Raw genomic sequence first — 14,391 nt, forward strand, 5'->3', positions numbered from 1 at the left:
TTTTACTTTTGATACATTCATTATATTTGCTAATAGTACTCCTGTGTTACTCAGTTAAGATTTTCTTAAGTAAGACTTTCACCTGTAACTGTGCATTTTAAAATTGTGGTATTGCTACTTTTCATAACTGTAAGGAAGGGATCTGAGTAGTCCCTCCACCACCGAACACTGCTGTATCTGGATTCATCCATAAGGCAGAAATAAGTCATGAGTTGGCAGGCCCTCGCCAGGTGGGGGCAAGCTGGTGGTGCTGGCATGTGTAACATGGTGCGAGAACGGGAGAGAGGGGTGGGCACTGAACCCAGCCAGTAGACAAGTGGGGTCAATGGACGCTTACCATGCCCAGCCATTATGCCGTAATCCTTCCTCGCTTTTCTGGAAAAACTGAATAGCACTAGAATCACTGACTCAATTTTTGGATCTCATTTTCATGACAAAGCGATTGTTCCCCTTTTGCCTCCACTGTTGCTGTTTATAAACGTGGGAAAGCAGGGATATAAAAGGGACTGGTGGTGGTCCAGTGCAACATCGAGACCTCAGGGGAATCACTACAACCATCACTTAACATCACCAAGGCAATCCCACAAATTTTATCCAACATGGGCAGGGTGAGTTAAGAAAAAATTGGACTGATACTGGCATGGGCATAGGTATATTAATGTAACATTATGGCATTGAGGTGGTGAGTATAAAAGGATGGTTTCTCTGCAGGGTTTATTGGGGATTAAGCATATCTGAATTGGATTCTTGGTAGATTTGTTGACTGGATTGGTCACCTGTCTGAGGTACTATGGGCTTGACTTCTTTTATTCAGGTAATGGTTAAAGGTGCACTGTCCATTGGAGCACTGGAAAACCATTGTCAGCAGAATGTTTTTGAGGGCTTTTCCATGTCAAAATATGTCACATTTATAAGTTAAACAACCTATTAGGAAATGTATCACACTGTCATCTGTTGTCCTTCAGATTGTCTTCTACGAGGACAAGAACTTCCAGGGCCGCCGCTATGAGTGTGACAGCGACTGCTCTGATTTCCACGCTTACCTGAGCCGCTGCAACTCCATCCGAGTGGAGAGTGGGGCCTGGGTGGTGTACGAGAGGCCCAACTACATGGGATACCAGTATGTCCTGACCAGGGGGGAGTACCCAGAGTACCAGCGCTGGATGGGCCTCAACGACCGCCTCAGCTCCTGCAAGATGGTCCACTTTGTAAGTCCGCCATCGCCTATGATCTGATCTGCTGCTGCTGAGATCTATTCGACACCCTGACCCCCCTTCCTGAATGTGCAAGTAGATCTCTTAATTAACCACAAACCTGTAGACATTCAGAAGTTTAGGTGAACTGATAAAAAAAAGCCACAGAGTGCAGGAGAGAGAAAAACCAGTGGAGGAGTAATACAGTATGGGCACATGAAAGAGGTCATGCTATAGTGTGGATGCTACTAGTGGCTGCAGGGCTTTGTCAATGGAGGCCAATACTTGGGTCAGTCTATTTGGATGATCAAGCTTTGGTCCGGCTAACATCCAGCCGACCCACTGCCTGCAGGCACATTCAGGGACACTGCTTTCATACAAAAATCAATCTAGCACGAGCTGCATGTGTAGTTTTGCACTATTTATAAAGGACAAAACAATGAGCAAACACTCTGCAAACAGTAATGGGTGGTGCCTATTAAAGTCAATTATCTAATTGATGTGGTAGTCCATGCCAAATACAGAGTACAAACTCTGTACAAAGGCTAGATCACCATGACGACTCATCATACATGCAATTCTGAAAAGAGATTTTCCTCTTTCGTTGGATGCAAATCTCATCTCCCTATATATCCCTCCTTCCTTGTTTTTCTCACCCCACATCCCCTGCCCGTTCTTTCCCAATCCCCTGCACTAACCACCCCTCCACCACTCTCCACTCCCAAACCCCTACCGTCTCCCGTCACCTTCCAGACCAGCGGGTCCCAGTACAAGATGCAGCTGTATGAGAAGGCAGACTTCGGGGGCCAGGCCTTTGAGGCCACGGAGGATTGTCCCTCACTCCTGGAGAAGTTCCGTTGGAGGGAGGTCAACTCCTGTAAGGTCTTTGACGGCTGGTGGGTTTTCTACGAGCACCCCAACTACCGCGGGCGCCAGTACTTCCTGGAGAAGGGGGAATACCGCAAGCCTGGCGACTGGGGCGCTGTCAGCCCTACAATCCAGTCCTTCAGGCGCTTCACTGAATGATTTACCCTCCATCCAAACAAGTCAAACAAACAGGCCTGCTATCATTTAAGACAGGACATTGTGAATTTACTGTATGTTTGACTCAATTTATGATTTTGAACTGAGGTCAACCAAATAAAAGCCTGTCCAGTAAGCAAACAACATTCTTTGGGTTTTCTGTCAATGATGTGTTTATGTGTTGATGTATTTTGAGCCTTTTGCGTACTTGCACACTTAAACATTCACAATTCATCCACACATGTCTGGTCCTTTCAACAGTGTACAATAGGCACGAAGTAAGCTCTATAGAAAGTTCCTCAAATAATTCAAGTTTATGTATTTAACTATGTGGCTTATTCGAGGCTCCTTTTCAGTCTCAAAGAAGATACTTTATCCCAGCACAGGTCTCAGGTCCACAGTGACAGGCTGAGGGTTGAAATGAGTCCCAAAGGAGAAACAGTTTCCTCCTCCGCCAATCAGCAGCAGCTCTTGGTTTTTTTGGTCCGTCAGCTCCGAGCAGAAGGAGTGGAGCATGAGAGGCCATGGCACTGAGGTCTAAAGATGATAGCATACACAGTGAATTTATTATTCAGTATCATCTATCTTGATGCTCCACAAACACTGAAATTCACTGCCCCAACAGAGACCCACTAAACCCAAGCCAATAGAACCTGAGGTGCATGTATGCATACAGTAAGCTCTGAATTATAGCTGTGCATTCATTAGGTCAAATAAATGTTAACTGACCGTGTCCAGGCTGAACTCCACACTGCTGCCTGTGGTGAGGTTGATCACGACAACACCGGGTACACCATCTGAATGCAGCCAAACTCCACCCACCACAACCAGCTTTTCACCAATCACATGGGCAGAATGGGAGTATCTAAAACAAAGTTCAGAACATCAGCTCATGTTGCTGTTTAGTGGATGGTTGTCATAAGTAGAGACGTGAGGATGGATGAATTTTTTGTTTTTAGAGAATAAGTTCTGCCAGTAACTTTGGGAACTACACACCTGGGAAAAGGAGAGGGCTTCACTTCTATTCTTTCCCAGCAGAAGCCTCTCTCAATGGGCCTTAACATTACTGTATCCCCCAGTGGCACTCCCCTTTTCCCAAGTCCTCCAAACACTACTGCACCTCCTTGGTATGGACATGCTGAATGGGAATGGCGGGCCTCTGGGGCTACACCCTGTACTGGGATCTGTAAATAATATATAAACACAATGTCATTACAAGTGGAAGAGACTATATATTTTACATGCAGTCAGCATGTGTGACATTTTTCAAATCTATTCATAAAGACAACAAATGTATAGAGGAGCAGCAAACCTCAGTCCAGTGCTGCTGCTCTAGACACAAAAAGTAGCAATCACCCAGAGCAGCCTCTGACTCGTTCTTTCCACCAAACACAAACAGGAAGTCTTTGCCTATAGAGAAAAAGATAAGGCGTAATTGTAACATAAGCAAGCAAGGAAGAAAGGAAAGAAAGAAAAGAGAGAGGCAGTGAGAGAAGTTCCTAACTTACCTTTGTGGCTGACCGTTGTAGCAGTGTGTCTCCATCTTGGTGGTGGTGGATTACCCGTATAGTCTATTTGCTCCTCACAAAGTTTCACTGTATCTCGGTCCTCTGAGTTTACAGAACCAGGTGGATCACAGGGATGAAGTGTTACTTTGAAAAGGCCTCTAACTGGGTTGAGTGGAGAGGAGCGACCTCCGTATACCACAGTACCCCCTCCAGGGACAGGGGTTGCTGTGTGGTATAATCGGACACCTGGTGGGAAGGCAACACAACAACTAACAATTCACACTGGAAGCACAGTTTCAGACTGAAATCAACTTTTCCTTTATCTATTTTTTGCACATTCTCTTTGTAGTGTAAGAGTAAAAAAAATCCAACTGACAAAAAAACTGCTCATTAAAAGAAAGCACAAAGCGCTCTCACCCAAATCTACTGAGGGTTCCACACTGACAGATCTCCAGCCTTCGAGGCCTCTGAGGAGGACCCTAGCTATTGCCCCCCTGCCTACTCTGCTGGAGCCTCCTGTTAACAGAACCTGCCCTGTGTTCACCAAGGTGGACGCCATCCCCAGCTCCTCTATTCTAATTGGTATTGTCCTCACAACCAGAGCTACAGGGCTCCAAGATAGGCTTATGGATGACACTGGTGATGCTGAGGAAAATAAACACACACACACACACACACACACACACACACACACACACACACACACACACACACACACACACACACACACACACACACACACACACACACACACACACACACACACACACACACACACACACACACACACACACACACACACAGAAAAACAGAAAAACATAGTTAGGAAATGCATTCTGACTTCCAGAAGATGAGGAATGACTCAAAGATATTATAAAACTACCTGGAGGGTGCGTGAGTAAAGCCTGTGCTGTCAAAGAACCTCGAGATGCAGTGAGGATGAAATAGTGGGAACATTTCTGGTGCCATTCCTGAGTTTGAAGAGACACAGACAAAGACTGTGAATAATCATTCTGTTGAATGTTATAACTGTAAAGTATGATGATTTTATACAAGTATAAAACAGAGAATAGGACCAACATCACAAAACAAGAAAATGCAACACATTTCAACAGCTAACCTCATACTCATCAAAAGGCTCCAGCCTCTCTACTCTGTGTCTCTCCTCCTCAGGAACCAGCTTCAGGTAGAAGTCATTCATATCCAGACACACACACTGCTCCCAGCCCTGAGGACAAAAAAACACATCTACTGAAACACCAGCACGCTATTAGATCAAATATTTGAGCTTTAATCACAAAAAAAAACCCACATTTGTTGCATATTTTATTAAAAGTGTGTCAACATTGACGAGACACAGTAATAAGTATAGTGTCTGCATACTGGCCTTGTCCAGGAACCTGTGTGTCTGTGCAGCAGTGTCTGGGTATTGTTGGAGGGCATGTAGAGTTGAATTCAGTTTTAGAAAATGATCTTGCATGATCCGACCAAAAGGATCGTGGGGGTGGATCTGCTCATACATCACGAAAAGCGACAGGGGCAGGAGCTTTGCTGCCCAACTAATGACGGCATCTGACCTGGAGGACACACATACACACACACAACATACAATTGCTACAAACACTCACATAACTGCTGTCACGAATATAGTCTGCAAGTAATCATGTCATTTTTGTACCTTGCACAGAATTAAAATGCATGCTTATGAAGTCCTAGCTCATATTTTATGTAGATTTTGTGCTTACCATTTTGTTTCCATGTAGGTAAGCACCACTTCAGAGAGAATTAGAGTAGGAGCAGTCCAATCCACCCCAGCTGCCCCGAGAGCCTCCTCCACCTGAGAGTCCTCTCTAACATCCACACCTAACAGACGGTACTGACTACTGGACACATATAAAGGGCCTAAAGACACACAGACACATGAAAACACACATACACACACACAGAGTTAGGGAATCTAGAAAAATGTATATAACATATGGATTTTTGGCTGGACTTCTGAACAGAAAATACATAGATTAAAACTGTAACCTGTAAGAGAAGGTAAATCGGGGTCTAGCATGCCCTGCAGTGTACTATTCGAAGCGATGAGAGCAGCCTTCCGCCGAGTGACATCCGAGAAATCCACTTCAAACACAACAGCCCTGTCCAGTGCTCCATCCGCATGTAGCCGAAAATACAAAGAGTCGAACCCTGAGCCCAAAGACAAAATCTAGAAAAAGGGGAAACATAATGACAAAGGAAGCATGAAAAAGGTGAATAATGGGATGTGAATTACACATATTTTCACACTGTCCATAAAAATAGTGATAGTGACAATATAAAGTTAACTTACCTGTCTTACGGGGCAGTTTTCAGTCATCTGTAGAAACCTCTTTATACAGTGGTCCACAGCTCTACAGCGCACATAGTAACCCCTAAAACATGTAATTAAAGTCAAGGCTTTAATTTATACAACATGTTATTACCGTAATTATTATGTGTTATAAATACATTTACTATGGCCTTTGGTGGATACTTGGTGGACACTGATTTGTAGAGATGCAACAATACTATTGTTTAATCGATAAGATGGTAAAATTAATGGGCAACTACTTTGATAATCAAATAAAAGTGTTATTTGCTGGTTGCAGCTTCTCAAATTTGAAGCTTTTCTGTGTACTACATGATAGTAAACTGAATATCTTTGTGTTTTTGACTGTTGATCAAGACATCACTTCATGCTCAACATTTTATGGATAAAATGATTTATCAATTAATCAAAAAAATAATCAGTAGATTACTTGATAATGAAAATAATCCTTTGTAGCCCTACTGTGCGTATATATACAGTTATTACAAGTTATAACATCCTATCCCAAGTGTGTAGCAGCACTTGCCACTGCAGGTTATGTCTATATGTAACACCTCTACTATCAACCAAGGTCCACTGCTGAACATATGTACTGTATATTGTGTGTTTTGATGGAGTAATTGTGACCTCGATCACTGAAACCTGTGCATTTTTGTTGTAGATTGCAGCTATGACAAAACTGAGATTCCTGCTCACCTGTTAATGAGCGGGGCTCTCCTGGCCACTTTGGAGACAAAGTGTTGAAGGAAGGCATCCTGGAAGTAGCCCTGTGCTGCAGCAGACACCTTGCTCACCACACTGTTGTCATTGGTTCCCTGTACCTGGGTAAAGCAACAGAAACACAGCCGTTAAAAGCTTGAATGTCTATCTCTGTATCCAGTTCTATTTACTTTTTGTCAGTGTAAGTATTCAGATCCTCAGTAAGTAAAATCAGCCTACCAAAATGTAAGCATACTCCATTACAGGTAAAACTCCTCCATGAAAATGTCACCCTCCACTCAAACATACTGTAAGTTTCACCCTGCTGAAACTTACCTAGATTTTTTGGGGCGGGCCTATGACCTGGATTTATGACATCACAACCAGTTTGGAAGTCAATCCTGGTCCAATATTCAACTTACACAAGTGTGATGTGGAAACATAAAAGCCTCCAGTGCACCGAATATGAACTTTACAGTAATGTAGGAGACATCTTATATCCAGCAATTAAATTTATGAAATAACAAATATTTGCAAATTCATAGATTCAGGAAGTTTTAATGAGAGAGAAAGAAGATACAGCATGTTATGGACCTTAACATTGATTCATATAATGGTTATATTTACACTTATTTATGAAACAAATCAAATTAGAATTATTGTAATTTGTTCCAGTATTTGTACATGTCTTAATACATGTCTAAAGGAAATATTTAAATAAAAGTACAATTGCATTATTGGCATTATGTACTTAAAGCATCAAAAATGAAAATACTGCAGAAAAAATTCCCTGTGTATGGCAGACATTATTATTAACATTGAAGCTTAAACTCTTCATAAAACATATTATCTTTTTTTCCTGGCTGTCAAATAAGTGTAGTAGAGTAAAAAAAGTATTTCCAATATTGTAGTGAAGTATAATAAAATGGCATGGAATGAAAATACATTAAAACAAATTGTACTAGGCTCATAGCAACTAACTATACAGGAATTACATGTCAGGTTTAGCTGTGTGTTTAATGAATGATAATAATAATGAAGCTCACCGCAGTGTCTCTCCCCTGTTTCTGCTTCTTTCTGTTTGTCGTTGGCATGATGTCAGTGAGCTGTCGTTTCACCTAACAGGTACGTTACAGTCCAGTTCATTTTATACATGTGTATTACATGAGAGGATATGAAAGCTGCTCAGTATTCCTCCACTTAGGAAAACATTTCAAACAGTCCATCACTTGGTGAAGACTTCCGAGTGGCCGGCTCCATGACCTGAGCTTCAGCGCCCCAAGCGGCCTGGAGGCTCTCTGTCAAACCCCATTCACATTATTCACACATTTGACCATGTATGAATACAGGGCTGTTGTGGTAATGATAATTATTCACTGTACTGTTTATTGTAATTAACAATGTGTTGTCCTCCGTTGACAAATGTAGTCGAAACTGAAGAAGTAAAAGTAGTCGTAATATTAACAGCAGTAATAGGGTGGTAGTAATATTAACAGAGTTGGGAAGGTTACTTTGAAATGTAATAGGTAACAGAAGATGACTATAGTTACTCTATTTAAAATGTCAGTAATGTAACTATTTCAATGACTTAATCAGAGTAATGTAACTTCTTACATTTTATTACTTTTCTAATTTTCTAACAAATGTTTTCAGCTGTTAGGGTAAGTGTACTCATTAAGCCCGCCAAAATCTAAGTTCAGGTGTTTTTCATGGATACTGACATGATTTATAAGGGAGATCATTTCTTATAAAGCAAGATTTATCTCTCATTTGAACATATATTCATTAGTTCATGTAGATTTTGGAATATAACATAATAATAATAATATAAAATAAAGATATTTTATTACTTTGTTACTCCCCAACAATGAATATTAACAGTAGTAATATAGTAGTAGTCATATTAACAGTAGTAGTAATAATGTTAACAGTAGTCATATTAACAGTAGTAATATAGTAGTAATAATGTTAACAGTAGTCATATTAACAGTAGTAATATAGTAGTAGTCATATTAACAGTAGTCATATTAACAGTAGTAATATAGTAGTAGTAATGTTAACAGTAGTCATATTAACAGTAGTAATATAGTAGTAGTCATATTAACAGTAGTCATATTAACAGTAGTAATATAGTAGTAGTAATGTTAACAGTAGTCATATTAACAGTAGTAATATAGTAGTAGTCATATTAACAGTAGTCATATTAACAGTAGTAATATAGTAGTAGTAATGTTAACAGTAGTCATATTAACAGTAGTCATATTAACAGTAGTAATATAGTAGTAATAATGTTAACAGTAGTCATATTAACAGTAGTAATATAGTAGTAGTCATATTAACAGTAGTCATATTAACAGTAGTAATATAGTAGTAGTAATGTTAACAGTAGTCATATTAACAGTAGTCATATTAACAGTAGTAATATAGTAGTAATGCTAACAATAGTCATATTAACAGTAGTAATATAGTAGTAGTAATGTTAACAGAAGTTATATTAACAGTAGTAATATAGTAGTAGTAATGTTAACAGTAGTCATATTAACAGTAGTAATATAGAAGTAGTCATATTAACAGTAGTCATATTAACAGTAGTAATATAGTAGTAGTAATGTTAACAGTAGTCATATTAACAGTAGTAATATAGTAGTAGTAATGTTAACTGAAGTCATATTACCATATATAGTAGTAGTAATGTTAACAGTAGTCATATTACCGTAGTAATAGTAGTAGCAATGTTAACAGTAGTCGAATTACCGTAGTAACATTAATATGAGTCAGTAAAGTAACCGTTGTTTGTAATGCGGTGATCTGAACAAGCTTGACAATGCGGCACTCAGTGCGCCTGCGCCACTTTACAGGAAGTGTTCACATTTGCTGTTACCAGCTGATATAGCCAAATTGTCAACAGTCAGGCTAAACGCCTCAGATACCTGCGCTGCTGACACGTCCATTTCAACGGTAAATGTTTTTCTGTTTCTCTCTCAGTAGCCCCACACTATTCAGATGACCAAGTAATACTTTTATTGTGAACTGGGCATCGGAAATATAAAGCTTTGATTCAGTTTAGTCTCTGGAGTGATCGGCGCGGTGTCCCGTTAGCACAGAAACGCACGATAAGGGGTGATGATCTGATAACATTAGTGTGGGAGTAACGTCAATTGTGTCACAGTGCAGGAATGCGGTGAAATTGCGATTTCCCTCTGTCAAGTCACATCATAACATGACGGTGAGGTTTGAGTTCTGTTTCAATGACTAATTTGCTGCAGTGATGGATGTTCAGCATTGTTGTCTGTGAGAAGGTGCAGCGTCCCTGTTAAACTCTACTGTCACAGCTGGGAATTGGACGGTATTTTCAGCTCAAACTCCTTGAACACAGTCGACATTCAAGGCTGGTAGATGTAAAGCAATGCAGTGGTAATGCAAACCTGTGTCCTACTATTTACTGGTTTCATGGTAAGAACCCTCCCTCCTGTTCTTTGTTAAATTCCAGTCTACAGATATTATTGATCTGCTGGAAGAAGGTTTTGTTGCATTGAGAAATAAATAAAAGTGTGTATGAGGTAAGAACACAGTCGACATTCAGGCCTGTTAAATGAAAAGCACTGCAATTCCAACACAGACCTGAGACTTGACATTTGTTGATGTCATGTCAGATCTCCAGCTTCCTTACTAAACCCATCTTTAGAGAGGAACTGTGTCTATGTGTGTGAGGTCAGGTATAATTTTGCAGCAAAACCAAACCTCTCACTTCTCGATGCAGACAAAACAAGAAGAGAAGAGCGGCGAAGACGTCATCAGTGAGACTTGACTACACTCCTGGAGGCAGCTCAAGTGAGTGATATCCCAGAATTACCTGTCTCCACTCCAGGGAGGAGGCCCAGCCCCCCTGCTGTCTCCTACGAAGGTCAGTATGAGCTCCAGAGGGAGTGGTGGCCGCTCCAACGGCACACTACCACAGACCAAGATCTGCCAGTTCAAGTTGGTGCTGCTGGGTGACATGGCCGTGGGCAAGTCCAGCCTGGTGCTGCGTTTCGTCAAGGGACAATTTGATGAGTTTCAAGAGACAACCATTGGAGGTGAGGACTGGGAAGTGCGAACAGTGCATGAGTGTGTGTGTGTGTGTGTGTGTGTGTGAATATGAAGCACAGAAGGTGGAAGGTTTTAGGAGTACCTGGTAACTTGTTCTTATTTATTGTTATGTCCCAGCTGCATTCCTGGCCCAGTCAGTGTGTCTAGATGATACTACAGTGAAGTTTGAGATCTGGGACACTGCAGGACAAGAGCGATATCATAGTCTGGCCCCCATGTACTACCGCGGGGCTCAGGCTGCTATCGTGGTCTTCGACATCACTAAACCGGTATGCTATAAACTGATTATTCTGGGAAATTTGTCAGCCATTCAGGGTTTATTTCACTTGACTAAAACAGTCAAATAAGTGCATGAATTGCTCTGTAACACAGCCTGTAAAGCCATTTAAACTACATCACCTATACCCCAGACAATCTGATATTACTATATTAATATCACAGCAATATACTGCCCAGCTCTATGCTTACATCAACATTATCTGACATTGGTACTTTGCTGAGGAGGTGAGCAGTTTGTCCGCTCGCTAATATCGATGTATTATTCATCTCTTGATTTTTCGCCCAGTGTTTACATCTGTTGGTGATACGTGTGACCTTGGTGCTGTGTTTGTGCAGGAGACTTTTGAGAGAGCCAAGGCCTGGGTGAAGGAGCTGCAGAGGCAGGCCAGTCCTAACATTGTTATAGCTCTGGCTGGGAACAAGGCTGACCTGGCAGAGAAGAGACTAGTGGAGTATGAGGTAACTCCTGTCCAACTCGTTTGTGGGCAACATCCCATAACTGATTGCCTTTCTGAAGCTGGATGGCAAACACTGCTGGATTAGTATTTATTGGCACAATGGATGCTGTAAGAACATGTTGGAGGACCTTAGCAATGCAATTTGATGAAATTCAAATATTCCTTTGCAGTTATTTTAACTGACACACTGCTGGATCAGGTGGAGATATTCAAATGTAAACAGCTGAATTAGCATTTTTATTGTATGTCCATCTGTGGGTAAATGTAGGAGTGGAAATCAGGTGCGTGCTTGTGCTTACAATTTTTCAAAAAGCTTACAAAATGCATCGCAAGGAACTGTTAAAATCAAGCTGCGGTAATGTTTTTGTATCTTGGGCTTAACGCACATTTACATACAAATACTGGCAGAAGAGCACTTGAATGCAGCCTTATTTTGTAGAGAAGGCACTTCACAGCTCATATGTGTTTATAGTTGTCAAAGTGCTATTTATAGATATTTTTCAGGCTTTGTTCTTGGTGCTCGAATAGCTGCTCATGTTACATTTGCATTTGTTTGTGATGTGCGGTAAAGGAAGCCCAGACATATGCTGAAGACACCGGTTTGCTGTTTATGGAGACCTCTGCAAAGACAGCCATGAACGTCAATGAGCTCTTCCTGGCTATTGGTGAGTTTCCCTTATGTTAATGTTCCAAAAATGAGATTTAAGCTATAGGAATCATTTTCTCTGCTGACTGAGGTTATGTAAAGTTATGAAATTTGGTGTGAATTCTTGAAGGGATTACCAAATATTGCTAGATATCAATTTTCAATAATTCCTCCAGGTGGTATCTTTTTCATTTTGATATAAACTGAGATAAATATGTCACAATTTTTTATTTTGTCTTAATGCAGCAAAAAAGATGCCAAAAACAGACACCCAAAACCCTACACATGCAGCAAGACACCGGGGAGTTAACCTCCAGGACCCAGATGCCCACTCAAACCGAGCCTGCTGTGGTGGTGGGAACTAGACCTGGACGACCTCCCCCCACCAACACCACCAGTATTCCACCATCAACACCACCACAGCCCTTCAACCATCCTGTCTCCTTCAACCAACTTACAGTGGGTGGGCTTGATGTGGGGAAACCCAGTATCCACTCACCACCTCACCCTCCATTCATCCTCCTGTTTGATCAGACGGAAATACAGTGACGGGAACCCAAAGGAGAGAATAAGAGGAAGGAAAGAGCAGACAGAGATGGAGGAGAGAGAGAAATGTGATGTTTCACATCTACGTCTTGTGACCACGAACTGAGATTCTGCATTTGGAAATCACAAGGAGAGGTATAGTGAAGAAGACTGAGTCGGTGGGAGAAGGCAAATAAAGAATGTGGAGGACAGTGGCAAGTCTTTTTTTTGTAGTATTTAGCACTAATTGTGAATTTTCTTTTTGTCAGTTCTGCCTTGCATCATTTTAGTCACAGCTGTTTGATTGCGTAAACTTGTACAATAATGAGCAGCACATGTTGGTGAGTGGCCAAGAAAGGAAGGGAGGGAAAAAGAAAAAAAAGGGCCGATACGCAAAAAATAAAGAAGCCAAATGTTTAGGCTTGTGCCTGCTTCCTTCATCTCCTTCGTTAAGAGCTTTGCCTCTTCCTGCTCCTCAACCAATCAAATCCTCCTGTGAATATTCGACACATGTTGTGGCCCCGGAATGATCCCGTAGTTCCTCATCCCCTTCTGTCCTTGCCTGACCTCCCTCTGTGCCGATGCCCAAATCAGATAAGACACACAGCACGTCAGACTGCGTATTTATTGCCTGTTGTTTTGTTTTTTTAATTGCCTTGCACTCACATTTCTCTTCTCTACTTGTCCAGTCAGAAACACAAACTCAAACACATGAGGCATTTTAATTAAACTCCTTCAAATTCTGATTTCACGAGATTGTTTGTTTGTATAAGATTGACCATTTTTGCATTGTGTTTCTCTTAGATTTAAACACTTGTGTTATTAGAAAGATTGCTGTGTGTGTCTTTTAAGCATTTTGTGGTTTGCAATGCCTTAGCTGAGTGCTTGTAGTGATTGTTGGCACCACAGGCTGTAGCTCTTTAAAAGCAACAATACAGGTTTGATATGGAATGCTATGCAGTCAGATGGCTTAAATATATTGCTATATATGTTTGCAGGAATCTGTTAGCTCTAACTAAGAAAACACATTCCTCAAACCAAACAAAAAGGTAGCACTAGATAGAATTTATGACTCTGCACCCAGGAGGAAAAATTGGCTCGAGATAAATCACATATTGGTGGCCAATGTCCTCGTAGAAGCACTGCTCCCTCTTCAGTTTAATAGTTGAAAGAGGACAGACTGAAAGGTGTGAAAATAATAAAAAATATGAGACTTTTCATGCTGTGTAGAAGAGCACCTGCCCATCTTGTGTTTAATGTCCCCACTTCATCCTTGTTCTTTGTCCCAAGGCTAAGTTGTTGGTGAAAATGAACTCATAGTGATCTGAAATACTTTAACCAATTCATTAGACTTGATATGATGCTCTTAAAACAGTTGTGTGCTTGGTTGCTTGATGAAAATGAGGAAAGAATTGATGAAAAAAAAACAAAAAAACAGAAGTGCCTATTCCCAGTTTTCTTTTCTTTTTTTCTTCTGTGAATCAAGTGTGTGCGTTGTAGGCAAAGTGCAGGAAAACCCATTTTCCCTGACATTGGCTTGTACTATAAACTAGTAACTCGGCACCGTGTCATTAGGCTATACTGTTTTGGCTCTTTGTATGGATGTAAAGAGATCTTG

General features: G+C 40.9%; 3 protein-coding genes across 4 annotated transcripts; 2 read left to right on the plus strand and 1 right to left on the minus strand.

The window, feature by feature from the left end:
- The first annotated feature begins 599 nt into the window (after positions 1-599).
- On the plus strand, positions 600-2,260 carry crygs2 (crystallin, gamma S2). Its single transcript, XM_062432321.1, has 3 exons — positions 600-608; positions 966-1,208; positions 1,947-2,260. The coding sequence occupies exons 1-3, from the start codon at positions 600-602 to the stop codon at positions 2,217-2,219; spliced, it is 525 nt and encodes a 174-aa protein (XP_062288305.1). The 3' UTR covers positions 2,220-2,260.
- A 235-nt stretch (positions 2,261-2,495) lies between these two features.
- lcmt2 (leucine carboxyl methyltransferase 2) lies at positions 2,496-7,965 on the minus strand. The gene is made up of 14 exons (XM_062432329.1): positions 7,823-7,965; positions 6,774-6,898; positions 6,060-6,141; positions 5,756-5,936; positions 5,470-5,626; positions 5,112-5,301; positions 4,845-4,952; positions 4,608-4,695; positions 4,142-4,360; positions 3,725-3,970; positions 3,529-3,626; positions 3,213-3,400; positions 2,946-3,081; positions 2,496-2,753 (listed from the first exon to the last, which is right to left on the minus strand). The coding sequence occupies exons 1-14, from the start codon at positions 7,868-7,870 to the stop codon at positions 2,589-2,591; spliced, it is 2,031 nt and encodes a 676-aa protein (XP_062288313.1). The 5' UTR covers positions 7,871-7,965; the 3' UTR covers positions 2,496-2,588.
- Positions 7,966-9,649: 1,684 nt separating this feature from the next.
- Positions 9,650-13,190, plus strand: rab5b (RAB5B, member RAS oncogene family). Of its 2 annotated transcripts, XM_062432331.1 has the most exons (6): positions 9,650-9,734; positions 10,537-10,852; positions 10,983-11,134; positions 11,481-11,603; positions 12,174-12,267; positions 12,495-13,190. In XM_062432331.1, the coding sequence occupies exons 2-6, from the start codon at positions 10,687-10,689 to the stop codon at positions 12,611-12,613; spliced, it is 654 nt and encodes a 217-aa protein (XP_062288315.1). In that variant the 5' UTR covers positions 9,650-9,734; positions 10,537-10,686; the 3' UTR covers positions 12,614-13,190. The 2 variants fall into 2 exon arrangements, with proteins under 2 accessions (XP_062288315.1, XP_062288314.1); XM_062432330.1 differs by having other exon boundaries at positions 9,675-10,852.
- Positions 13,191-14,391: the final 1,201 nt, after the last annotated feature.

Source organism: Scomber scombrus, chromosome 13 (genome assembly GCF_963691925.1).
Source record: "Scomber scombrus chromosome 13, fScoSco1.1, whole genome shotgun sequence".
Lineage (NCBI taxonomy): Eukaryota > Metazoa > Chordata > Actinopteri > Scombriformes > Scombridae > Scomber > Scomber scombrus.